This window comes from Oncorhynchus clarkii, chromosome 5 (genome assembly GCF_045791955.1).
Source record: "Oncorhynchus clarkii lewisi isolate Uvic-CL-2024 chromosome 5, UVic_Ocla_1.0, whole genome shotgun sequence".
In the NCBI taxonomy this organism is placed as follows: domain Eukaryota; kingdom Metazoa; phylum Chordata; class Actinopteri; order Salmoniformes; family Salmonidae; genus Oncorhynchus; species Oncorhynchus clarkii.
Genome location: NC_092151.1, coordinates 32,440,322 through 32,465,916, shown reverse-complemented (window position 1 = coordinate 32,465,916; position 25,595 = coordinate 32,440,322). Strand labels below are relative to the sequence as shown.

The 25,595-nt window shown below is 42.6% G+C and overlaps 1 protein-coding gene and 1 long non-coding RNA gene across 5 annotated transcripts in view; both read right to left on the bottom strand.

Annotated features, from left to right (window-relative positions):
* Positions 1–2,417: 2,417 nt before the first annotated feature.
* LOC139408653 (myosin-IIIb-like) overlaps positions 2,418–25,595 on the bottom strand; it is a 53,123-nt gene continuing 29,945 nt past the window's right edge. For 2 of the 4 annotated variants that reach the window (XR_011634310.1, XR_011634311.1), the window contains 19 exons: positions 24,022–24,108; positions 23,192–23,257; positions 22,969–23,082; positions 22,421–22,532; positions 20,573–20,616; positions 20,303–20,368; positions 20,004–20,123; positions 13,990–14,075; positions 13,807–13,854; positions 13,549–13,596; positions 11,661–11,752; positions 11,029–11,214; positions 9,333–9,454; positions 8,834–9,027; positions 8,647–8,736; positions 8,324–8,489; positions 7,704–8,066; positions 4,313–4,430; positions 2,418–2,727 (listed from right to left, as the gene is read on the bottom strand). Coding sequence is in view for 2 of the 4 variants with exons in the window: in XM_071152822.1 (XP_071008923.1) it covers positions 5,326–5,333; positions 5,624–5,696; positions 7,704–8,066; positions 8,324–8,489; positions 8,647–8,736; positions 8,834–9,027; positions 9,333–9,454; positions 11,029–11,214; positions 11,661–11,752; positions 13,549–13,596; positions 13,807–13,854; positions 13,990–14,075; positions 20,004–20,123; positions 20,303–20,368; positions 20,573–20,616; positions 22,421–22,532; positions 22,969–23,082; positions 23,192–23,257; positions 24,022–24,108 (2,085 nt within the window). In the remaining 2 variants the exon portion in view is untranslated. Of the gene's footprint in view, positions 2,728–4,312; positions 4,431–4,968; positions 5,334–5,623; positions 5,697–7,521; positions 8,067–8,323; positions 8,490–8,646; positions 8,737–8,833; positions 9,028–9,332; positions 9,455–11,028; positions 11,215–11,660; positions 11,753–13,548; positions 13,597–13,806; positions 13,855–13,989; positions 14,076–20,003; positions 20,124–20,302; positions 20,369–20,572; positions 20,617–22,420; positions 22,533–22,968; positions 23,083–23,191; positions 23,258–24,021; positions 24,109–25,595 lie in introns of those variants that run through there. The other 2 variants (XM_071152822.1, XM_071152821.1) reach the window with 2 other exon arrangements.
* On the bottom strand, positions 4,969–5,302 carry LOC139408654 (uncharacterized). The gene is made up of 2 exons (XR_011634312.1): positions 5,228–5,302; positions 4,969–5,045 (listed from the first exon to the last, which is right to left on the bottom strand). It is a non-coding gene; the product is annotated as an uncharacterized lncRNA (long non-coding RNA).

Sequence of the window (25,595 nt, the reverse complement as noted above, 5' to 3'; positions counted from 1 at the left end):
GCAGTCTGGACGTGGAGGGGTGAACAGCTCCTGCTCTGACTGCAGCTGGGAAGGACTGCTACGCGAGGACTGGGCCGCATGTGTGCTTTGGAACAGGGTTCACGGCAGCACCCGCTGCTAGTTGAGAAGAGTAAGAAGGATACATGCTTTCACGTCAGTCTCCAATAACATCAGAAAAAATCGCTAGATTTGTTGCTCGTCACTTTTTTGAAAATGTTTCGCTACAGGGGTCTGAATACTCGCTAAATATAGCAACAAAGTCGCTAAGTTGGCAACACTGACTGTCTCCCTATGCTTTGATGCTTTTCCGCTACATTTCTTTGTCTTATCTTGGCCATTGAAACTATAGGTAGGCATTTTCTCTATGGCCCTATTAACCCCTTGCACGTCTGAGTTGAGCTGAGTTATATTCCACTCTCAAAACATCGTCTTGAATTAAATTACACTCCCATTCCCAATCCTTATGTAGCCGCGTACCAGTACTCATTCCAGGTTTATCGTGATGCATTTTCTGTTGATTAGAATGCTGACATCAAAACATTGGTATATTGAGCTCTTGATTCTGGTTTTATGCCAAGTCATAATTGCCTCCCTGAATTCTTTATTAGATTTGAAATTATCCGTCAGCAGGAAAATGTTGTCCAATTTGATCTAATTTGCTCCATTTTTCAATAGTCAATCAATAGTTATTACTCCCTACACTCCCGACAGTGTTCAGGGTATTTTAGATTTCTTCACTCCCGTCTATAATACATACCTTCTATTAACTATTTTCTAAGATAGCACTACACACTTCCCTGGATAATAGTTAATTGGTCCCGGCACCTAATACCTTGTATTAGAACCGATAACATACACGTTCGCGAATCTATTACTGGAGAATATGGACAGGACTTTGTCCTATTCCAGTACTTCCTCATATCACTATTATTGCTAACCCACATCAAAATTATTCACACTTGTCTTCCTATTTCCACATAATCTGCCATGGTTCACCACCCCAACAGGGCACACAATTAACCTTCCATTCACACACACTTGTGGCCAATACAACTAGGCTCTCACCCCGTTCTAGCTATGCTGTGAACCAATCCCGCCGGATTTACCCCCTAGGACTTACCCTTCGCAGGTTCCAGTCTGGCGGGCTTACCTTCCGGGACTCACCCTATATTTATAGTAATCACAGGTATCAACATACTGGGATTTACTATTGACTTTATAGTACTAGCAGGAACCAACCTACTAGGGAGTTACCCCCTAGGACTTACCCTATGAGTTTACCTTCCGGGCCTTATCATTTACTATAAAGCTACGACCGGTCGTTACACAATGGGCCTATAGAATTAAATTTAGGCTCCAGGTCCGTATCCCATAAATAGTTCAGCCAAAGATTCCCAAGATGTCAAATGAGTGGACACAGATATAGGAACTAGCCTACCTTGTTTGTTGCCAGCTCTGCTCCACTGATCTGGACTCTTTGGTTTGACTACAAATCGTGGTGAATCCTGTTCGCAGCGCCATCTGTTAGGTTCTTATTTTTCAGAGTCAATAACTCATGGACACTAGAGAAGCTTTTTAACCAAGTTTAATTCTGCCCAAAGGTTCTGTACAGCTGTAATTCAGACAGCAAAACATTTCACCATCACAGTTATATACATCCCACTTAAGACACTCCTCCTTCTCTCCAATCCTTACATCTTATGGTTCAACAAGAAAAGGGTAACAGGATACCAAACCCTTATTACTCCCTTAAAGGGATCTGACCTCACCTCCTGACCTTACCTGATCCACAGATGTCTATCTTTCCTGTATCAACACGGTGCTCTCCCCCCATCCCAACACATTCCAAAGCCACTGTCTTTCTACAGATCTCACTCCTTAATATAATATGCATCTGATCTATCATGTCTTTAATATCTCAATGTTCAAATGTCAAATCCAACACAAACTATGTAGGTCTGCTGATATTCATATCACCTTTCTCTCCCGTCTCAACCACCCGGCGCAGTGCCAAAAGCTGTCACATTTACACTTGAGTAGAGTCTTCGTTCTAAACCCGAGGAGAGGCACAAACACTATTTTTCAGGATGTTGTCTGCTATCAGCAAAGGCTTGCGGAATCCCTTCAAAATGTTCCATCAACAAGAACGTGTAAGACTTATTATTTTTTTTAAATAATGCGTTTTAATATTTTATTTCTCATATTTCACTGGGGTGTAACCCATATGGTTAAAATAAATTAATTGTTATATAAGTCACATATACTCTATATGCTCCCAGAGGAAGTAATTCACTGATCGGAGGTTCAACAAGCTGTTTAATCTATCCATGTGCATTTTGTTCAGCCTCACCAATTTTGAGTTGTTATTGCTGGTCACTCACCACATTTGAATTGGCTAATAAAGCAAAAGCTAATTAGGGTTAATTGAAAATCACAGTTAATTTATTAATGATTAAAATCGGTCATACTTCTGTGAAATATGAACATTATAAAAAGGCAACTTAATATGTTTTTAATGTGTAAACAGAACAAAAGGACTTGAATTTAAAACACATTAATCAAAGTTGTGACTCCACTGTAGGGAACTGGCAGGATCTATATCCTCATCTTCTCATGATTAAGTTCAGTTTTTCCCGCATCAGTTGAGCTTTCCTAATCTGCATGGCAACTCCCAGGACCTTCTTCACTCTTGGGTCTGCACAATACTTCCTCCCATTGGCATGTAATCTACAGTACAAGAAGAGAGTGGGATGTTGAGGGTGCAGTCCAGATATAGGTACTTCTCTGATCTTTACAATGCCTGGAGAAGTATTTTGCATCTAATCAACCACATTAATATGATGATGGAACTCTAATGTGTATCTGGAATGCACCCGCACCAGTCTTATGGTTATTGGCATGTGTAACAGAAGTAGGGAATAGGGAATCTTGAAAGATAAGACCAGAGGTGTCATGCCCATCGATCTGTTCAGATTTGTCCACATGTTTTTCTCCAGATGTTAAATTATTTACTAAACTTTGTTTTATAATTGTTTATAAAAAAATATCTGTCAGACGTATTTTCAGGAGGGGGCACAATGACTGGACCAGGCAAAGAGTACACCCCCCCACCACCACCCATTCTTCCCAGTAAGTGGTTCCTTCCTAGGTGCACCACGGAGCAAAGATATGGTAGACAGGACGCTAGACACTATAGTGTGTGCAGACCACAGGCGGCCGGTAGCACCTTAATTGGGGAGGACGTGCTCATAGTAACGACTGGAAAGGAATATGTGGAATGGTATTGAAGACATCAAAAACATGGTTTCCATTTGTTTAATACCATTCCATTTACTCCATTCCAGTTATTATTATGAGGTGTCCTCCCTTCAGCAGCCTCCTGTGGTGCAGACAGTATCATCAGTGGAGGAGGAGAAAGAGTTTGATATGATTTTAGCTGCAAGTGATGGGCAGGATTCACAGGAGGTATGTTTGTAAATGAATGAATTAGAACAAGCCATGTACAGTAGCCTATTTATTCCTTCATGATAAATACATTTTAAAAACAAATATTTCTTTATACTACAAGCAACCTAGCAATTTTATGAAGTTGGCTTTAGCTAGTCAGGTTCTCAATCTCCCAACCTAATAACTAGCTACCAAGCCATTTCAGGATAATCAAGTTAGAGTAGCTTGTCTATCTTTTCTGGCAAGCCTATGGGGGTTGTTGTGTTAGCAAAGACAGTAGCCTGCCCTACATGCAGTGGCGTTCTACTACTTAAGTAGTATCTGTACTTTACTTTTTATATTTTTGCCAACTTTTACTTCACTGCATTCCTAAAGAAAAATAATATACTTTCCACTCCATATATTTTCCCTGACATCCAAAAGTACTCGTTACAGTACATTTTGACAGGAAAATGGTCAAATTCACACACTTATCAAGAGAACATCCCTGGTCAGCTCTACTGCCTCAAATCTGGCGGACTCACTAAACACAAATGCTTCATTTGTAAATGATGTCTGAGAGTTTGTGTGCCCCTGGCTATCGATCAATAAAAAATGGTGTTGTCTGGTTTGCTTAATATAAGGAATTTCAAAGTATTTATACCTAAGTATCAAAAGTAAATGGAATTAAGTATATTTAAAACCGAATACTTTTGGACTTTTACTCGAGTAGTATTTTACTGGGTGACTGAGTCATATTCTATTAAAAGGTATATCTTTACTTTTTACTCAAGTATGAGAATTGAGTACTTTTTCCACCACTGCCTACATGCACTATTTTCTTTCGAGAAATTGTGACATTACAGAACAAGTGGTGAGGACTCACACAACAGCGTCGATCTCACATGCACCATGGTTGTGTTGGACATCATATCGCTCCACTCGCATTAGTATGCTCAAAGGAATGTTCCTGGATGTCCCAACACAACATTTTGGAATGGCTCCTGAAAGAGGCAGTTATATCATTACAGTAACCATGTCAGAACTACACAAAGATCCAGAATTCACATGACATTCCGGAGTAACAGATGAATAACCAATCCCCAAAAATGCCTAATGAAAATCCATCAATACTGAATCAATTAGAAACCAGCAAGATCACGCCCCTCAAGGACTGGAGTTGTGCACACGGTATATTAATACAATTGTTCACTGGTGCATCACATTACCTTGGATGGAGTATATGGTGACACACAGCACAAAAGCCAGAACCCTGAGATCCATCAAGGAGATTTGGAGTCCTACAGTATCTGGTTGATTAGATCTATGCCACTGTCTAATTTGGTTGATTTAGATCTATGTCACAGTGTCAGACTCCTGTTTGCCTGTTGTGATCTGTCTACTACTCTGAATGTGGTCACTGGATGGAAATATATCAGTTAAAAAACAAAACCACTCCTCTCTACAGGTCTGCGTGCCTATTGGTTGATTCTTTAACGGTAAAAAAACCTCACTGATGACTGAAGTGAAAGAGAGCCATGATGTGTTAACACCGAAGCATTTTCATGCAGATTTTATTATGATGGGGGAAAAAAACAAACTTGAGGACAACCAGATATCTAAAATGTAAACAAATAAAAATATTCAGTAAAATCACAGAATGTAAACATTCCCACTGCATAATTTACATTTAAATAAACATCAATAAACAGCAACAGCAATACAATCAGAAACATAAAACCCCTTAACACACATCAATTTAAATCGTTACAAAATAAAATACAAGGAAGTATCTCCTTACAATTTGTTCATGGATAAAGCTTAGACAGAATATGGTCCAGTTAACTCATTCAGTTGGGGAAAAACAACAAATAGCATTAACTCCCTCCATCCCATGGGTTATGAATCTGCAACAGACACAAAAATAGAATAAGTCAGTGTAAACCACTGCTTGGCTAACTACTTGATTCTATTTGAAAAGGTGTTGGTTATTTATATGTATATAAAATACATGCAAGAAGAAAGGCGTGCACACTCAGACATGCACAACATTATGGTGTTTTGGGAGGCAGCGTGGGAACGTAATGAAATGTGAATGAAAAGAGCTGACATCATTCCCTATTCTACTTGATCAAGACATGTCTAAAACCAATATATTGCACAATGTTATGCCCTGCATGCCAGAACTATGACTTACCGGTCCTCCTCCAGGAGGGGTTGGTGGTACTGTAAGAGATAGAGGGGCTCTGATCCTGACCATCTGGAAAATGCTGCAGAAACGATTGACCCACGTTAAACAATTTAAAGGCAATGCTACCAAATACTAATTGAGTGTATGTAAACTTCTGACCCACTGGGAATGTGATGAAAGAAATAAAAGCTGAAATAAAATCACTCTACTATTATTCTGACATTTCACATTCTTAAAAGTGGTGATCCTAACTGACCTAAGACAGGGAATTTTTATTAGGATTAAATGTCAGGAATTGTGAAAAACTGAGTTTATTATTTTTTTGGCTAAGGTGCATGTAAACTTCCGACTTCAACTGTGTATATATATCACGGTCGTGAACTAACAGGTTATAGAGCAAACAATGCAATTATCACAACACATAGGTTTGTAATATGTTATTTTATTTTTTCCCCCCAGTGATTTTACCCACACCACTATTGTTCATAAAGTAAGTGTCGTCCAAAACAGAGTTTGGTAAGTGACAGCGTCGCTTTGCATGGCACGGTACCCTGGGCAGGCGGAGACATCTCCTTAGGAGGACCAATAGAATGGTCAAAAATCAGTACACCCTGACCACATGGGGCACCGGGTCACTCAAAACAAACTTGCCGACTGGTACCTCTTCCCCAGACAAGACGGGTGGTTAGTACTTGCCCTTTCTTGGGAAGTAGCTACTCTAGTGAAAATGGCATTCCATAAAGTTATTCAACAAACCTGGACAGATTGCCAGGATATGGATATGGGCTGTCAAACAATCAAACCTGAGACTGGTGTGTTGTTGGTAAGTAGCAGTGGTGTAGTGGCGCCTGGAGAAGTGGCTATACTCTAACTTTGCCAAAATTTCCCCAAACGGCCCGCCGACCAAAGGAAAGGCGCCCTCTTATTAATTAAAATGAGAAACCTGGACGTTTTACTTCATAATATGAGGCATGTCTTACCTTGCTACAAAGAAGCCTATAGCCAAAATGCACCATAGAAATGTGGAGACATTTATTTTATAAATTAGTTCCTGTTCTATTGGTTTTCTTTCAACTTTCTTTCATTGTCTATCAGTCAAAGACATTATCCTAGTTATATTAGCAACCCATGATGGTTGTTGCATCTTTAGATCTCCCCTCTTTCTACATTTCCATCTCTGTCCATGAAACCGCTGCATGAGTGGTGTGCATTTTAGAACGGTATTTTTCCGCAAATTTAATTTTGGAACATTTGCGCGCAGGTCTACTGCCGTGTGCACATTGCTGCGCCTAAAATGTGAACGATGGAGCATTCTGAACTGCTCCATCAGCCTTATTAGGGCTCCCGAGTGGTGCAGCGGTCTAAGGCACTGCATCTCAGTGCAAGAGGCGTCACTATAGTACCTGGTTCGAATCCAGGCTTTATCACATCTGGACGTGATTGGGAGTCCCATAGGGTGGTGCACAAGTTAAATAAAGATTAAATAAAATAAATACAAATTAGAGAGGAAGATATGCATAGCTCACATTGTACCTGAAGACAGGTTTGCTCCCTGTTAGCTAGCTAGCTCATAATCATGCAAACCTGATGACATGTTTGATGCATGTTGCCAGCTTGCTTTCAATAATGTTTCAACTCAAACTGGTTAGCTACGGTCCTTCTGTTGTGATTGAATGGCAGAAACACCCACATCAAACCACACCCGCCAAGACAACTCTTATTTGCCTCCAGCCATGGCCACTGGCATTTCTTAATGAGCATGGATGAAAAACAAGGTCAAATCAGGAAGTGCAGATGCCCTTTAATGGTTCAACAACACCATATAATGACTGCTATCTATACGCAGATGTACCTACACCAGTTCTAGCAATAGACCAAAATGTACCCAATCAGTTCTATAGACTGACATTTCAAGGTGTGTAATTTCATTGATAAACAATGATAACCTGGATCCAGCATTAATACATAGGCCATTCAACTCAACACCATGTGTCCAATCACACATTAAAGTCTGCCTCTACATCTCTCGCTCCCTCCATTTATCCATCCTTTCTCCCTCTTCCCTCTCCTTATCATTGCCTCTCACCTGTTGGATCTCCCTCATAGCCAATCGGATGGAAGGATACAACCGGGGGAATGACCTGCTCTTGTGGTCAGTCTCGTCCTCCTCTTCTTCCCCCTCTCCTCTCTCCCCTCTCCTCCCTCCACGGGCCTCACCTCCTCCAGCCACAGCCCGGTGTCTTCGGTCAGATATCCGCCTGAGGACAGGTGGTCTCTGGGACTCCAGGCTGGGGCCCTGCCCCGGGGGCAGGAAGAGCCGCTGGAGCTCCAGGTGGACAGGGTCGGGGGTCGACTCACCCTCCTCCCCAGACTTGGGGCTCCCGTGGTTGGCTGTAGCCAGGAGGTCCAGGCCCTTCAAGTCCTCGTAGTCTGTGTTCTGGTCACATGTCTGAAACAGCAGATTCAAATTTGCTTACATTAAATCTGGAACAGTCCATGCATGTAGATTGTAAAATACTTGCTATAAGCTTTCTGAACAGCTTATGGCTCTTCCCAGACGACATAAAATGCATAAATGTTTGATGATGCATTGTTACTGTTCAATATTGCATACAGGTCCTGGCAGACCCTGTTCAACTGCGGGTATATTCAAGACAGTATTTGACAGGAGCCAGACCCTAAAAAGGGGTTTGACCCGATGCTGACCTGTCCACAGGGCATGCTGAGCAGCTCGTTGAAGGGCTTGATGCCCACCTGGCTGTGGTGTTGCACCAGATCAGGCAGGGAGGGGTGGGCTTTATCCTCCCCCAGGATCACATACTTCCCGTTGGACTGCATCTCAATCATAAAGTGCCTGCAGCGGTTCGCCCCCCTGACAGTGGATAGACGGAGAGGCCAAGGTCAGAGGGTAAAGGGTACACATAGGTCACAAAGGATGAGGTCCAAACGGGAGGTTAGGGGTTTAATGTCTCATGTGTCTTTGGTGGATGAATCTGTGTTTAAATCCAGTTTGTCATCCTCAGTCTTACTTATATGTTAGTGTGTAGCCCTCCCGGCTCTGTCCCACACGAATCAGAAAACAGCCCACAGGCTTGTCCGTCATCAAATCCTCTGCTTGTCTGTAGAGGAGACATACACAGAGAGACTTGTTAAAACCACAATGAAATCTGAATGAGAATTTGCATACATGTGCATTTGACATCCTCTCTTACTGACCTGCGTGTAATCATGCCATGGAACCAGCAGGGGAAGGCTCCATTGTGGACCACCTTGCGGGCCTGCGTCTCCTTGAACCAGCGGATGGTGTTCTTCCTCTTCTTGCTCCTCTCCCTAGCTCGCTCCTCTCCCCCTACCTGGCCCACCAGCTCAGCCAGTTCAATATGCACCTCCAGGTTGTCAAAGGGAGTGGCCTGGGAGAGACAGAGGGAACCATAAATCGTAGGGTCGTTTAAGGCTCAGTTTAGGGTCAAATTTAGTCATCAAAGACTGCGAGTGGATGTCAGGGTATAGAGTGGGACATCGATTGCCAAAGGGTACAAGATCAGTCAATAGCATGGTTCCCACCAACATGCTGTCTGTGGGCTAGCCAGTGCTGGCTAGCACCAGAGATATTTAAAACAGAGAGGCTCAACATGAGATTACTTCCTGCAAATTACTTCTTACAGTTCTCAATTAAAATCAAGGTTACCAGTGTAGACTCTTGAGTATGGCTCACCTCAAACTGTTTGCTGCGGGGCCGTGGGACAGGAGCCAGGTGGGTAGCAGTGGGCAGGATAGAGCGAGGCTGGGGCTGTGGCTTCTTTTTCCTGGGTAGGGGCACAGGTGGAGAGAATGGCCCTGATACACACACACACAACCCGGTTAACACAGCACTCAAAGCTACACTGGCTGTACAAAACATTAAGAACACCTGCTCTTTCAATGCCATCGACTGACCAGGTGAATCCAGGTAAACACTATGATCCCTTATTGATGTCACTTTTTAAATTTACTTTAATCAGTGTAGATGAAGGGGAGGAGACAGGTTAAAGGAGGATCTTTAAGCCTTGAGACATGGATTGTGTACGTGTGCCATTCAGAGGGTGAATGGGCAAGACAAAAGATTTAAGTGCCTTTGAACGGGGTATGGTAGGTGGCAGGCAGACTGGTTTGTGTCAAGAACTGCAATGTTGCTGTGTTTTCACGCATAACAGTTTCCCATGTGTATCAAGAATGGTCCACCACCCACAGGACTTGATACAACCTTGGGAAGCATTTGAGTCAACATGGGCCAGCATCCCTGTGGAACACTTTCGACACCCCTGATGAATTGAGGCTGTTCTGAGGGCAAAAGGGGGGTGTAACTTAATATTAGGACAATGTTCTTAATGTTCTGTACACTCAGTGTATTCATACAATGGGTGACAAGGATCATTACACATTCTTGAATGCAGAATTATTGATCTAAGTCAGACTGAAATGTGTTTGTCAACGTACACAGAGGGGTAGAGAGAGAGTTTGTAGAAGGGTGGAGGTAAAGAACAAAATTAGAACAGCGTTAGGGAGAAACAGAACAAGTAGGTGAATGTCAGTAAAGGAGATACAGTGCATTCATAAAGTATTCAGACCCCTTGACTTTTTACATATTTCAGCCTTATTCTAAAATTAATGAAATAGTTATTTTTTTCTCTTCATCAATCTTTTGGCAAACGCCAAGCAGGCTATCATGTGCCTTTTACTGAGGAGTGGCTTCTGTCTGACCACTCTACCATAAAGGCCTGATTGGTGGAGTGTTGGAGAGATGGTTGTTCTTCTCAAAGGTTCACCCATCTCCACAGAGGAACTCTGGAGCTATGTCAGAGTGACCATCGAGTTCTTGGTCACCTCCCTGACCAAGGCCCTTTTCTACCGATTACTCAGTTTGGCTGGGTGGCCAGCTCTAGGAAGAGTATTGGTGGTTCCAAATGTCTTCCAATTAAGAATGATGGAGGCCATGGTGTTCTTGTGTCGGAGCTATACGGATATTTCCGTCGACCGCATGGCTTGGTTTTTGCTCTGACATGCACTGTCAACTGTGGGACCTTATATAGACAGGTGTGTGTCTTTCCAAATCATGTCCAATCAATTGAATTTACCACAGGTGGACTCCAATCAAGTTGTAAAAACATCTCAAGGATGATCAATGGAAACAGGATGCACCCGAGCTAAATTTGGAGTCTCATAGCAAAGGGTCTGAATACTTATGTAAATAAGGTATTTCTGTTTTCAATTTGTTTTATAAATTTGCTCATATTTCTAAAAACATTTTTTAAATACATTTTAGAATAAGGCTGTAACAGAACAAAAAGTGGAAAAGGGGAAGAGGTCTGAATACTTTCCGAATGCACTGTAGGTGAGTAAGAGAGGGAGAGAGAGATATTCTGCTTCCTTACTCTTGTTCTCCTGCTCCATGTCCAGTCGCCTCCTCATCTCCTCCTCCAGCTCCTGCTCCCTCCTCTTCTCCTCCTCCTCCTCCTCCCTGGCTTCTCTCTCTGCCCTCTCTCTCTGGGCCTGCCTCTGTCTGTGCACTTCCACCAGCAAGGACAGGTACTTCCTCCTGCAGCGCAGTGAACGGTAGTCTGCAACACACAGCAACAGTGAGAATGTGAAGAGAGAGAGAGATGCAGTGACAAGAGACATAGAAAGGAGAGAGAAGTAGGGAGGAGAGAAACATTAATGAATGGTATTTGTGATAAAGGACCACATTACGATGCAAAATGATGCTACAGTAAGCACAGGCCATGAAATCAAGATACCAGACAGTATGCCAGAGAAATCATCATCTATCTTGCAGTGGGGTCGCAACGCAAAGACTGAAGGTAGCCCTTAAAACTGCATGCATCTTGCTGATGGTAATGTTTGTTTAATCATGTCCCATCATGATTTATTTCAATGTTTATAACCTAGTCTACAGACCTGAAAAGGGTTTTTACCCTCAGGCCTGAGTTCAAAAGCAGCAACATCTCACAGATGGCAATTAAATTACTTTGACAGACATTTGAGAGATTATGTTTGTGGCCCTTACCTTTCTGGATGACAAGTGCTGCCTTGCCAAGTCTCTCTAACAGCCTGGCCAACTCCTCCTGGTGCCAATACTTAAAGAACATACGAGACGAGCTGCCACAAAAAGAGGGAGACAGTTAAAACAATGTTTATAGATATTGAGCACTATTTGCACGGGGAATTGTTGCATAAAGCACTGTTAAATCAGAGAGAAAATTAGAGAAAGATTTCCAATCAACTTCAGTACTGTCATTAAGCCATATTTATACACTATATTTACAAAAGTACTTGGACACCCCTTCAAATTAGTGGTTTCGGATATTTCTGCCACACCTGTTGCTGACAGGTGTATAATGTCGAGCACACAGCCATGCAATCTCCATAGACAAAACAAACATTGGCTGTAGAATGGCCTTACTGAAGAGCTCAGTGAATTTTAACGTGGCTCCGTCACAGGATTGTCAGTTTGTCAAATTTTTGCCCTGCTAGAGCTGTCCCTATCAACTGTAAAATTGCTGTTATTGTGAAGTGGAAATGTCTAGGAGCAACAACAGCTCATCTGTCATCTGTCCTCGGTTGCAACACTCACTACCGAGTTCCAAACTGCCTCTGGAAGCAATGTCAGCACAAGATCTGTTTGTACGGAGCTTCATGAAATGGGTTTCCACGGCCGAGCAGCCGAACACAAGCCTAATCACCATGCACAATGCCAAACGTTGACTGGAGTGGTGTAAAGCTTGCTGCCAATGGACTCTGGAGCAGTGGAAACGAGTTCTCTGTAGTGATGAATCACTCTTCACCATCTGGCAGTTCGATGGACGAATCAATTTGGCGGATGCCAGGAGAACGGTACCTGCACCAATGCATAGTGCCAACTGTAAAGTTTGGCGGAGGAGGAATAACGGTCTGGGTCTGTTTTTCCATGATTTGGGCTAGTTCCAGTGAAGGGAAATCTTAACGCTACAACATACACATTGTGGACGATTCTGTGCTTCAGTTTAGGGAAGGCCCTTTCCTGTTACAGCATGACAATGCTACCGTGCACAAAGCGAGGTCCATACAGAAAAGGTTTGTCGAGATCAGAGCGGAAGAACTTGACTGGCCTGCACACAGCCCTGACCTCAACCCCATCGAACACCTTTGGGATGAATTAGAACACCGACTGCGAGCCAGGCCTATTCGCCCAAAATCAGTGCCTGACCTCACTAATGCTCGTGGCTGAATGGAAGCAAGTACCCACAGCAATGTTCCAACATCTAGTGGAAAGCCTTCCCAGAAGAGTGGAGGCTGTAATTGCAGTAAAGGGGGGACCAACCCCATATTAATGCCCATGATTTTGGAATGAGATGTTCAAAGAGCCGGTGTCTGTCTACATACCTTTGGTCATGTAGTGTAATTTTTGACATTTCTAAAGAGCCACACAGCAGGAGAAACCAAGAGCGGGGACCGAGAGGGGTGAAAGAGTGCAATTGAGATAAAGATCTTTACTCAATATAAACCCTGAGCTGTCCTCACAAGCCAAAAACAACACAGCTGTTAACTGAAGAATGAGCTGTTTTTGACAGACTGATTCTCAGTTGACAGTTTTATAAGACCGCATTTTGGACTAGGCGAGTTGGAACCTGGGAGAATTATTAGTGATGAGTGTTCCCATGTCTCAATGGAGGCAGCGATCCAAATATATTGAAACTGAAATCTAGATCAACTATTCACTGACTTGTTCCTTCCAGCATAAAAACCTGAATAATCTGATTGGAATACAGCCCGAATGACATGCTTGGATGAAGTTATGAAAGATTTGTTACAGGAAGAGTCAGCAGTAAGTAAGTTAGTCTTCTCAGACTGATTGTGGCAAATCATTTTCTAAACCAATTCATTGAACACAACAAGAGCAACTAATGAAGCCTTACCCACACTTCCAGCCATGTATCTCAGTAGTGTTGAGGATGGACATGCAGCTGAAAAAGACACCAACGACACAGGTTACATTTAATAAGATGGACAAATGTCTACGAAATCACCTAACATGGTGTATGGCATCTTTTTATAATTGCAGGAACGGGTGCAAGTGTCTTTACATATAGGCCATCATTGAAAATAAGAATTTGTTCTTAACTGACTTGCCTAGTTAAATAAAAGGTAAAACATAAATAATAATAAATACATACCTTTCCTTGGTTAGTGGTAAATCTGGCTTGATCAGCAGAATGTTGAACCTGAAGAGGGGAGACACGGTGTGCTGAAAATAAAACTACAGTGCACAGCAATATCATTCATCCAATTTATTGTGTTGGCCAAGATTGCAGTAGCCATGTTACAATTAATGCACACACACACACACACACACACACCTCTGAGCAAATTCCTTGAACGACGGTCGCCAGGAGAAGCCATCTCTTCGTATCCTGATGGTTTCTAGCAGGCCGTTGTATCTTAGCTGGAAACATTTGAATTATCCTTTGTTATCATATAAAATACACTGCTCAAAACAATAAAGGGAACACTAAAATAACACATCCTAGATCTGAATGAATTAAATATTCTTATTAAATACTTTTTTCTTTACATAGTTGAATGTGCTGACAACAAAATCACAAAATGTATCAATGGAAATCAAATTTATCAACCCATGGAGGTCTGGATTTGGAGTCACACTCAAAATTAAAGTGGAAAACCACACTACAGATGATCCAACTTTGATGTAAAGTCCTTAAAACAAGTCAAAATGAGGCTCAGTAGTGTGTGTGGCCTCCACGTGCCTGTATGACCTCCCTACAACGCCTGGGCATGCTCCTGATGAGGTGGCGGATGGTCTCCTGAGGGATCTCCTCCCAGACCTGGACTAAAGCATCCGCCAACTCCTGGACAGTCTGTGGTGGATGGAGCGAGACATGATGTCCCAGATGTGCTCAATTGGATTCAAGTCTGGGGAACGGGTGGGCCAGTCCATAGCACCAGTGCCTTCCTCTTGCAGGAACTGCTGACACACTCCAACCACATGAGGTCTAGCATTGTCTTCATTAGGAGGAACCCAGGGCCAACCGCACCAGCATATGGTCTCACAAGGGGTCTGAGGATCTCATCTCGGTACCTAATGGCAGTCAGGCTACCTCTGGCGAGCACATGGAGGGCTGTGCGGCCCCCCAAAGAAATGCCACCCCACACCATGACTGACCCACCGCCAAACCGGTCATGCTGGAGGATGTTGCAGGCAGCAGAACGTTCTCCACGGCGTCTCCAGACTCTGTCACGTCTGTCACATGTGCTCAGTGTGAACCTGCTTTCATCTGTGAAGAGCACAGGGCGCCAGTGGCGAATTTGTCGGGCCCTCATACCACCCTCATGGAGTCTGTTTCTGACCGTTTGAGCAGACACATGCACATTTGTGGCCTGCTGGAGGTCATTTTGCAGGGCTCTGGCATTGCTCCTCCTGCTCCTCCTTGCACAAAGGCGGAGGAAGCGGTCCTGCTGCTGGGTTGTTGCCCTCCTACGGCCTCCTCCACGTCTCCTGATGTACTGGCCTGTCTCCTGGTAGCGCCTCCATGCTCTGGACACTACGCTGACAGACACAGCAAACCTGCTTGCCACATCTCGCATTGATGTGCCATCCTGGATGAGCTGCACTACCTGAGCCACTTGTGTGGGTTGTAGACTCCGTCTCATGCTACCACTAGAGTGAAAGCACCGCCAGCATTCAAAAGTGACCAAAACATTAGCCAGGAAGCATAGGAACTGAGAAGTGGTCTGTGGTCACCACCTGCAGAACCACTCCTTTATTGGGGGTGTCTTGCTAATTGCCTATAATTTCCACCTGTTGTCTATTCCATTTGCACAACAGCATTTGAAATTTATTGTCAATCAGTGTTGCTTCTTAAGTGGACAGTTTGATTTCACAGAAGTGTGATTGACTTGGAGTTACATTGTGTTGTTTAAGTGTTTCCTTTATTTTTTTGAGCAGTGTATGTTCCACATACCCCAAGCAGAATCAGGTGTAATTGATGCCCATATCAGAGACCTACAGGACTTACTTCAACAACTAAATGCAATGTCAAAGCTGAACAGCAGGTGGCGATGTAACATAAAGCACCGTTATGATGGTGATGAGGGGGAGGGATGGTTTAAAAAAAAAAAACGATTTAACATAGTCTTAACCTAGACTTGCGTATGGAGGGCAATAGAGCTACAGCAGAGAGTTCAATGATGAACATTGTAAACATCATGCCATTATAACCACATACATATGTAATGAATAAGAAGTTAAATCAGCTTTAACACAGACTACCCACCACAAATGTCACAGTTATTAACCATTGTTTCAGTTAAACCATTGTCTACCCAACCGCCAACACTGCATTGTACTGTTATATCAGTTCAGGCCTAGACAATCACATTAAAAAGCATTGATTATAGATGAGAGAGGGAGGGAAGAAAGAAGCCTGCTGTCAGATTAGACAGCAGTGTTCACTGATGGCAGGGTATTGACCAGCTTCATTGTTTCATCAGGGCTATACTAACCCTCCCCTGGGGCCAAATCCACATCCTATTAACACACCACCCATCAGTCAGACACTGACACACTAGCCTAGTGCCTAGATGCTGCCGCTTAGCTAACCACTGATTACCATACTGGGGACTGGGTCTTGTTCATTAGGGCACACTGAAGCAAAACGCTTTGCAAAGTGTTTCTTATTGGTCAAGTTCAGATAGTTTCAGTCCATTTTCTTCCATTTCATGTGTACTGAACACAACCCTCTCTGGAGTTGGCCCAAACCACAATATAGACCGATACTGTGTTTATAAAACTTTTCGCATTAAACTGTGCAGTTCACATACACTACCGTTCAAAAGTTTGGGTTCACTGAGAAATGTCCTGGTTTTGAAAGAAAAGCACATTTTTTATCCATTAAAATAACATCAAATTGATCAGAAACACAGTGTAGACACTGTTAATGTTGTAAATGACTATTGTAGCTGGAAATGGCTGATTTTTATGGAATATCTACATAGGCGTACAGAGGCCCATTATCAGCAACCATCACTCCTGTGTTCCAATGGCACGTTGTGTTAGCTAATCCAAGTTGATCATTTTAAAAAGGCTAATTGATCATTAGAAAACCCTTTTGCAATTATGTTAGCACAGCTGAAAACTGTTTTCCTGATTAAAGAAGCAATAAAACTGTCCTTCTTTAGACTAGTTGAGTATCTGGAGCATCAGCATTTGTAGGTTCGATGACAGGCTCAAAATGGCCAGGAACAAAGAACTTTCTTCTGAAACTCGTCAGTCTCTTCTTGTTCTGAGAAATGAAGGCTATTCAATGCGAGAAATTGCCAAGAAACTGAAGGTCTCGTACAACGCTGTGTACCAATCCCTTCACAGATTCACAGAACAGCGCAAACTGGATCTAACCAGAATAGAAAGAGTGGGAGGCCCCGGTGCACAACTGAGCAAAAGGACAAGTACATTAGTGTGTCTATTAGTGTGTCCTTAACTTGCAGCTTCATTAACTCCGGGATGCTGGCCTTCTAAACAGAGTTCATCTTTCCAGTGTCTGTGTTCTTTAAAAAATATATATATTTCACCTTTATTTAACCAGGTAGGCTAGTTGAGAACAAGTTCTCATTTGCAACTGAAACCTGGCCAAGATAAACCATAGCAATTCGACACACACAACAACACAGAGTTACACATGGAATAAATACAACAGTCAATAATATAGCAGAACAAAAGAAAACAAAAAGTCTATACACAGTGAGTGCAAATGAGGTAAGATAACCTGTAGCCAGTGGGTTTGGCGACGAGTATGAAGCGAGGGCCAACCAACGAGAGCGTACAGGTCGCAATGGTGGGTAGTGTATGGGGCTTTGGTGACAAAATAGATGGCACTGTGATAGACTGCATCCACTTTGTTGAGTAGTGTTGGAGGCTATTTTATAGATTACATCACCGAAGTCGAGGATCGGTAAGATGGTCAGTTTTAATAGGGTATGTTTGGTAGCATGAATGAAGGATGCTTTGTTGCGATATAGGAAGCCAATTCTAGATTTAATTTTGGATTGGAGATGCTTAATGCGAGTCTGGAAGGAGAGTTTACAGTCTAACCAGACACCTAGGTATTTGTAGTTGTCCACGTATTCTAAGTCAGAGCCGTCCAGAGTAGTGATGCTGGACGGGCGCGCAGGTGCTGGCAGTGATCGGTTGAAGAGCATGCATTTAGTTGTACTTGCATTTAAGAGCAGTTGGAGGCCACGGATGGAGAGTTGTATGGCATTGAAGCTCGTCTGGAGGTTAGTTAACACAGTGTCCAAAGAGGGGCCAGAAGTATACAGAATGGTGTCGTCTGCGTAGAGGTGTACCAGAGAATCACCAGCAGCAAGAGTAACATCATTGATGTATACAGAGAAGAGAGTCAGCCCAAGGATTAAACCCTGTGGCACCCCCATAGCAACTGCCAGAGGTCCGGACAACAGGCCCTCCAATTTGACACACTGAACTCTATCAGAGAAGTAGTTGGTAAACCAGGCGAGGCAATCATTTGAGAAACCAAGGCTGTCGAGTCTGCCAATAAGAATGTGGTGATTGACAGAGTTGAAAGCCTTGGCCAGGTCGATGAATACGGCTGCACAGTAATGTCTCTTATCGATGGAGGTTATGATGCCGTTTAGGACCTTGAGCGTGGCTGATGTGCACCCATGACCAGCTCTGAAACCAAATTGCATAGCGGAGAAGGTACGGTGGGATTCGAAATGGTCGGTGATCTGTTTGTTAACTTGGCTTTCGAAGACCTTAGAAAGACAGGGTAGGATAGATATAGGTCTGTAGCAGTTTATGTCTAGAGTGTCACCCCCTTTGAAGAGGGGGATGAACGCGGGAGCTTTCCAATCTTTGGGAATCTCAGACGATACGAAAGAGAGGTTGAACAGGCTAGTAATAGGGGTTGCAACAATTTTGGTAGATAATTTTAGAAAGAGAGGGTCCAGATTGTCTAGCCCGGCAGATTTGTAGGGGTCCAGATTTTGCAGCTCTTTCAGAACATCAGCTATCTGGATTTGGGTAAAGGAGAAATGGTGGGGGCTTTGGGGGTGTGCTGTGGAGGGTGCCGTGCAGTTGACTGGGGTAAGGGTAGCCAGGTGGAAAGCATGGCCAGCCGTAGAGAAATTCTTATTGAAATTCTCAATTATAGTGGATTTATCGGTGGTGACAGTGTTTCCTAGCCTCAGAGCAGTGGGCAGCTGGGAGGAGGTGCTCTTTTTCTCCATGGACTTTACAGTGTCCCAGAACCTTTTTGAGTTACTACTACAGGATGCACATTTCTGTTTGAAAAAGCTAGCCTTAGCTTTCCTAACTGCCTGTGTATATTTGTTCCTAACTTCCCTGAAAAGGTGCATATCACGGGGGCTATTCGATGCTAATGCAGAACGCCACAAGATGTTTTTGTGCTGGTCAAGGGCAGACAGGTCTGGAGTGAACCAAGGACTTTATCTATTCCTAGTTCTACATTTTTTGAATGGGGCATGTTTATTTAAGATGGTTAGGAAGGCACTTTTAAAAGAATAGCCAGGCATCATCTACTGACGGGATGAGGTCAATGTCATTCCAGGATACCCCAACCAGATCGATTAGAAAGGCCTGCTCGCAGAAGTGTTTCAGGGAGCGTTTGACAGTGATGAGGGGTGGTCGTTTGGTCGCAGACCAATTACGGATGCAGGCAATGAGGCAGTAATCGCTGAGATTGAAAACAGCAGAGGTGTGTTTGGAGGGCGAGTTAGTTAGGATGACATCTATGAGGGTGCCCGTGTTTACGAATTTGGAGTTGTACCTGGAAGGTTCATTGATAATTTGTGTGAGATTGAGGGCATCAAGCTTGGATTGTAGGATGGCCGGGGTGTTAAGCATGTCCCAGTTTTTTGCCCATCTCAATATTTTATTGGCCAGTCTGAGATATGTCTTTTTCTTTGCAACTCTACAATGTAGATATTACAAAGAAATTCTGCCGTTTCCAGCTACAACAGTCATTTACAACATTAACAATGTCTACACTGTATGATCCATTTTATTTTCACGGACAGAAAATGTGCTTTTCTTTCAAAAATAAGAACATTTCTAAGTGGCCCCAAACTTTTTAACGGTAGTGTACATTTTGTAATGTACCATTTCCTTAGCTTTTGAAAGCATTGGTTATCCTGAAAAAAGGGGTCAAACTGTAAATGCACAAAACGACTGGTGTTATTTCAGGCTTGTGCATCCAGCATAGGAAATAATCTAAAGGAAATGCTGCTACTGATGAAGGCTGCTACCTTCATCGCCAATGTAAGATAGACATGCCTCCAGTACATCTAAAATAACATATTAAATATTGGTTCTCACCTGGTCCATGACTATTTTGTTGTCCACCTGATCAGGAAGCTTGCTGCCGTTAGGTTTGATGCAGCGGACAAAGTGAGGACTGGCAACAAACATCTTCTCCATCAGCACAGCCAGAGAGTGCTGAAGGTATGACACACTAACCATTATATGTGCATATTTATATTTTACAGCAGTTCAGTCTATAGGTAGGCATATTTACAGGGGTTTTCATTATTGTTCATACATCATTTTGAAATATACCACTCAGAAATAGGAAATGTATAAATCGAGATGTGTAACAAAGTCGACGTCCGCCTTACCTTAAACTGGGCCCCGACCGACTGTTTCCTAGTTGAGTTAAAGTTGTCATCTGCCTTTTGCATGAGCTAAAAGAAAAAAATATGTTTAATAATTTAAACTCACATTCTGGCTCTGACTTTTGCACTGTAAGAAAGGTCCAAATATGACCCTGGCTGTTTGGAACCAAAAGTAATTAATTCTACAGAATCTACTGTATATCATATTCTGTTACCTTTGGTGAATTTTTCTCAAACTGGACTTCTGAATATTTTATGATCTACAGTGCCTACCTTGGCTTTGCGTGGCATCAAGGTGCCTGTTCTGGAGATTGTGGCTGAAAAGACATCAAATATGAATCATAAGTGAATATTAGATGCGAGATGCCAGACAGACAGTGATCAATGTTTTAAACTAGAACAATTCTCAAACTGAGTCTGAATGCTATGTTGCTGTGTTAAGATAAGAGTACCCATTTATTGATTTTTGAAATCCTACATAATTTTCTAAGAAGAGGTCAGGGGGTATATTTGTCCACAAATCCACATTGGAAACAAGCCCACGTCATTGTGTCAGCTCTGATCTATGTTACGCATCTTTACAGAACTGATTTAATAGCTACAGATCAACATTCACAGTGTACACAAACATAGAGTACTAGTCAAAAGACACCTACTCATTCAAGGGTTTTTATTTATTTTGACTATTTTCTACATTGTAGAATAATAGTGAAAACATCAAAACTATGAATAAAACACATATGGAATCGTGTTGAAACAAAAAAAAAGTGTTAAACAGATCAAAATATATTTTATATTTGAGATTCTTCAAAGTAATCACCCTTTGCCTTGACAGCTTTGCACACTCTTGGCATTCTCTCAACCAGCTTTATGAGGAATGCTTTTCCAAGAGACTTGAAGGAGTTCCCACATATGCTGAGCCCTTGTTGGCTGATTTTCCTTTACTCTGCGGTCCAACTCATCTCAAATTGAGTTGACATCAGGTGATTGTGGAGGCCAGGTCATCTGATGCAGCACTACATCACTCTCCTTGTTGGTCAAAATGCCCTTACACAGCCTGGAGGTGTGTTTTGGGTCATTGTCCGGTTGAAAAACAAAATGATAGTCCCACTAAGCGCAAACCCGATGGGATATCGCTGCAGAATGCTGTGGTAGCCATGCTGGTTAAGTGTGCCTTGAATTCTAAATAAATCACTGACAGTGTAACCAGCAAAGCACCCCCACACTTCCTCCTCCATGCTTCACGGTGGGAACCACACATGTAGAGATCATCCGTTCACCTACTCTGCATCTCACAAAGACACAGCGTTTGGAACCACAAATCTCAAATTTGGACTCATCAGACCAAAGGACAGATTTCCACCGGTCTACTGTACATTGCTCATGTTTCTTGGCCCAAGCAAGTCTCTTCTTCTTACTGGTGTCCTTTAGTAGTGGTTTCTTTGCAGCAATTTGACCATGAAGGCCTGATTCATGCAGTCCCCTCTGAACAGTTGATGTTGAGATGAGTCTGTTACTTGAACTCTGAAGCATTTATTTAGGATCCAATTTCTGAGGCTTGTACTCTAACAAACTTTTCCTCTGCAGCAGAGGTAACTCTGGGTCTTCCTTTCCTGTGGCGGTCCTCATGAGAGCCAGTATCATCATAGCGCTTGATGGTTTTTGCGACTGCACTTGAAGAAACTTTCAAAGTACATAACATTTTCTGGATTGACTGACCTTCATGTCTTAAAGTAATGATGGACTAATTTCTCTTTGCTTATTTGAGCGGTTCTTGACATAATATGGACACCTGTTTGTTGAAATGCATTCCAGGTGACTACCTCATGAAGCTGGTTGAGAGAATGAAGAATCTCAAATATAAAATATATTTTGATTTGTTTAACACTTTTTTGGTTACTATACTATATATGTGTTATTGCATAGTTGTGATGTCTTCACTATTATTCTACAATGTAGAAAATAGTTCAAATAAATAAAAACCCTTGAATGAGTAGGTGTGCCCACACTTTTGACTAGTACTATACATAAATCGGCGATTGTGCAGTAATAAAAACATGGGTAATTTCTGGCAAAGTGCAGAGCTGTTGAATACAGAAACATTCAGATTCCCTCATGTACCTGCAAAGAGGAGACTGAGTAGGGGCGTGACACTGTTAATGAAGAGGCTTCTGATGCTGGCTGGGATGGTGTCTCTGTTCTTCTCTAGAAAGCCTAGTCCATTATACTGGACCTGGACACAGAAAGGAGAGAATTAGCTATGCTTCATAACCACACTCATAATGAGTTATAATGCAGTCATGATGTAGTATAGATGCAGTTATAAACACACATAACTCCTAGGCATTATACAAGTAACTGTCCAGTGAAAATCTCACTTTTAAGAGTTAATATTATGTTAACTCATACCCAAATAATGTTGTTGACTCATCCTATACTCGTATTTGTGCCCAGAGCACAAATCCTGAGAAGGATGAGTTGGCCAATCAGCGGTCTACTTGAATATTTGCATGAATATTTTTAAAGACCGGTGTGCGCCCACATCATTACATTCACAGAAAAGCTGCTTTTTAACATAATTAATTATAGATCAAATTTAATAGATAACTGGAAACACTGGACAGTTAGATGAACTATTATTATAAAGTAATGTATGAATGTAACTTCACCTTCCCAGCATAGTGAACCACAGTGAAGAGGGGGCTGTGACTCCGGACCACCTCATAGTGGGGGCTGCTTTTAAATTTACTGTTCAACTTGTCCACAAAGTCTCTGTCTGACGCCTGAGGGCACAAATAGTGAAAAGAAATTAGAATGAATACATATACATTAAGACAAAGATGTAGGGGAGGGTAATTTCCCCCCAAAACTGTATGGAGACCACTTAGGTACCTGGGGAAAGGCACTCTGCTCGTCCAGGAGAGAAAGGATTCCAATGGGTTTAGTGAGGAACAGGTCCTGCGGGAGAGAAGCACATCAAATTAATTAGTTGTAGGAAAAACACCTAAACAAATACAGTTCTTTACTATGAAAATGCATATTTGAGTTAATCTTGCCAACTGTTAACTGATTGAAACATGGTACACAACTACATGACTTTAAAACATGCCTTCTCACAGTACAAGGATCATATATTTTAGTCCTATCCTGAAAACCTTGTTCCCCGATCTTTATTGACTATGGCCCCTGCACTGTAAAATGCTCTAAAAGTTGTATAGTGCTCTGTAGGCATTAGGACTTAGAGTGGGTACACAGAACAGGAGCTGTGGATCCAGGTTGTGCATTATTCGCCCTAGGCCCAATCCTAACTCGAGTTAGAATCCTTCCCACAACAACTAATGTGTCCATCTTATCCCATAGCTTACAGACTGGCTGTACTCACACCTTCAGCATTGGACAGGGTCACTATTCTTGGCCAAATTAAACCAGTGGCTTCCATATAGACAGATGATGATGCCACAGGCTAAAAGCAGAAGTGCCCATTAAGCTCCTGGTATGTGACTGAACACTGCCCCGTCAGCATAACCCCTTCCTGGGGTCTCGGTCACTTTGTTGTGGTCTGTCTGGCAGTCTCACACTGTGTTTAAACAACCAGTCTGTGTTATTACTGAGAGAGGTGGGAGGGAAACGGAGAGAGGGAGGGTGTAAAAGGGGGACAGAAAAAAGGTTGAGAGAGAAAAAGAGTACTAAGTGATGAGAAACGAGAGGAAATATATTTTTACCAGGATAGGCTTGTTGTCTTTGAAGGAAATGGATTCCCACTCGATGCCCTCCTCCTTGTATTCATTCTGCTCCATCAGAAAGATGTGCTGCAGGACAACAAATACATACGAAGACGTATGAACGAAAAACAAAATTACAACAGGTATTCACACTTTCTTTCAGAAGTGCTTTGCCTAATCATTTCATTAGAAGATGGCACATTCAATTGTGTGTGGCCTTCAGTTACAAAATTGCCATAAGAAGCTTTATGCATTTAATTACACTGAACCAAAATATAAATGCAACATGTAAAGTGTTGGTCCCATGTTTCATGAGCCGAAATAAAAACGTCCAGAAATGTTCCGTACGCACAAAAAGCTATTGCTCTATTTGTTTATATCCCTGTTAGTGAGCATTTCTCACCTGACATGTGTGGCATATCAAGATGCTGATTAAACAGCATGGTCATTACACAGGTGCACCTTATGCTCTCTAAAATAAAAGGCCACTAAAATGTGCAATTTGTCATATAACACAATGCCACAGATTTGTCAAGTTGAGGGAGTGCGAAATTGGCATGCTGACTGCAGGAATGTCCACCATAGCTGTTGCCAAATAATTATGTTAATTTCTCTACCATCTGAGACCAGCCACCCAGACAGCTGATTAAACTGAGGGTTTGCACAACCAAATAATTTCTGCACAAACTGTCAGAAACCATCTCAGTGAAGCTCATCTGCATGCTAATTGATCTCACCAGGGTCTTGACCTGACTGCAGTTCAGTGTCGTAACCAACTTCAGAGAGCAAATGCTTACCGTCGATGGCCACTGGCATGCTGGAGAAGTGTGCTCTTCATGGATGAATCCCGGTTTCAACTGTACCGGGCAGATGGCAGATGTAGGGCGTCATGTGGGCCAGCAGTTTGCTGATGTCAACATCGTGAACAGAGCGCCCCATGGTGGTGGTGGGGTTATGGTATGGGCAGGCATAAGCTACGGACAATGAACACCATTGCATTTTATCGATGGCAATTTGACTGCACAGAGATACTGTGACGAGAACCTGAGGCCCATTGTGGTGCCATTCATCCTCCCCATGTCCACGTCGCAAGGATTTGGTCACAATTTCTGGAAGCTGATAATGTCCCAGGTCTTCCATGGCCCGCATACTCACCAGACATGTCACCAATTGAGCATGTTGAGGATGCTCTGGATCGACACGTACGACAGCGTGTTCCAGTTTCCGCCAATATCCATCAATTTCACGTCGCCATTGAAGAGTAGTGAGACAACATTCCACAGGACACAATCAACAGCCTGATCAACTCTACGCGAAGGAGATGTGTTGTGTTGAATGAGGAAAATGGTGGTCACACCAGAAACTGACTGTTTTTCTGATTCATGCCCCTACCTTTTTTTAAGGGATCTGTGACCAACAGATGCATATCTCTATTCCCAGTCATGTGAAATCCGTAGATTAGGGCCTAATGAATTTGTTTCATTTGACTGATTTCCTTATATGAACTCTAACTCAGTAAACATTTTGAAATTGATGCATGTGCAGTTTATATTTTTTGTTCAGTGTAAATAATG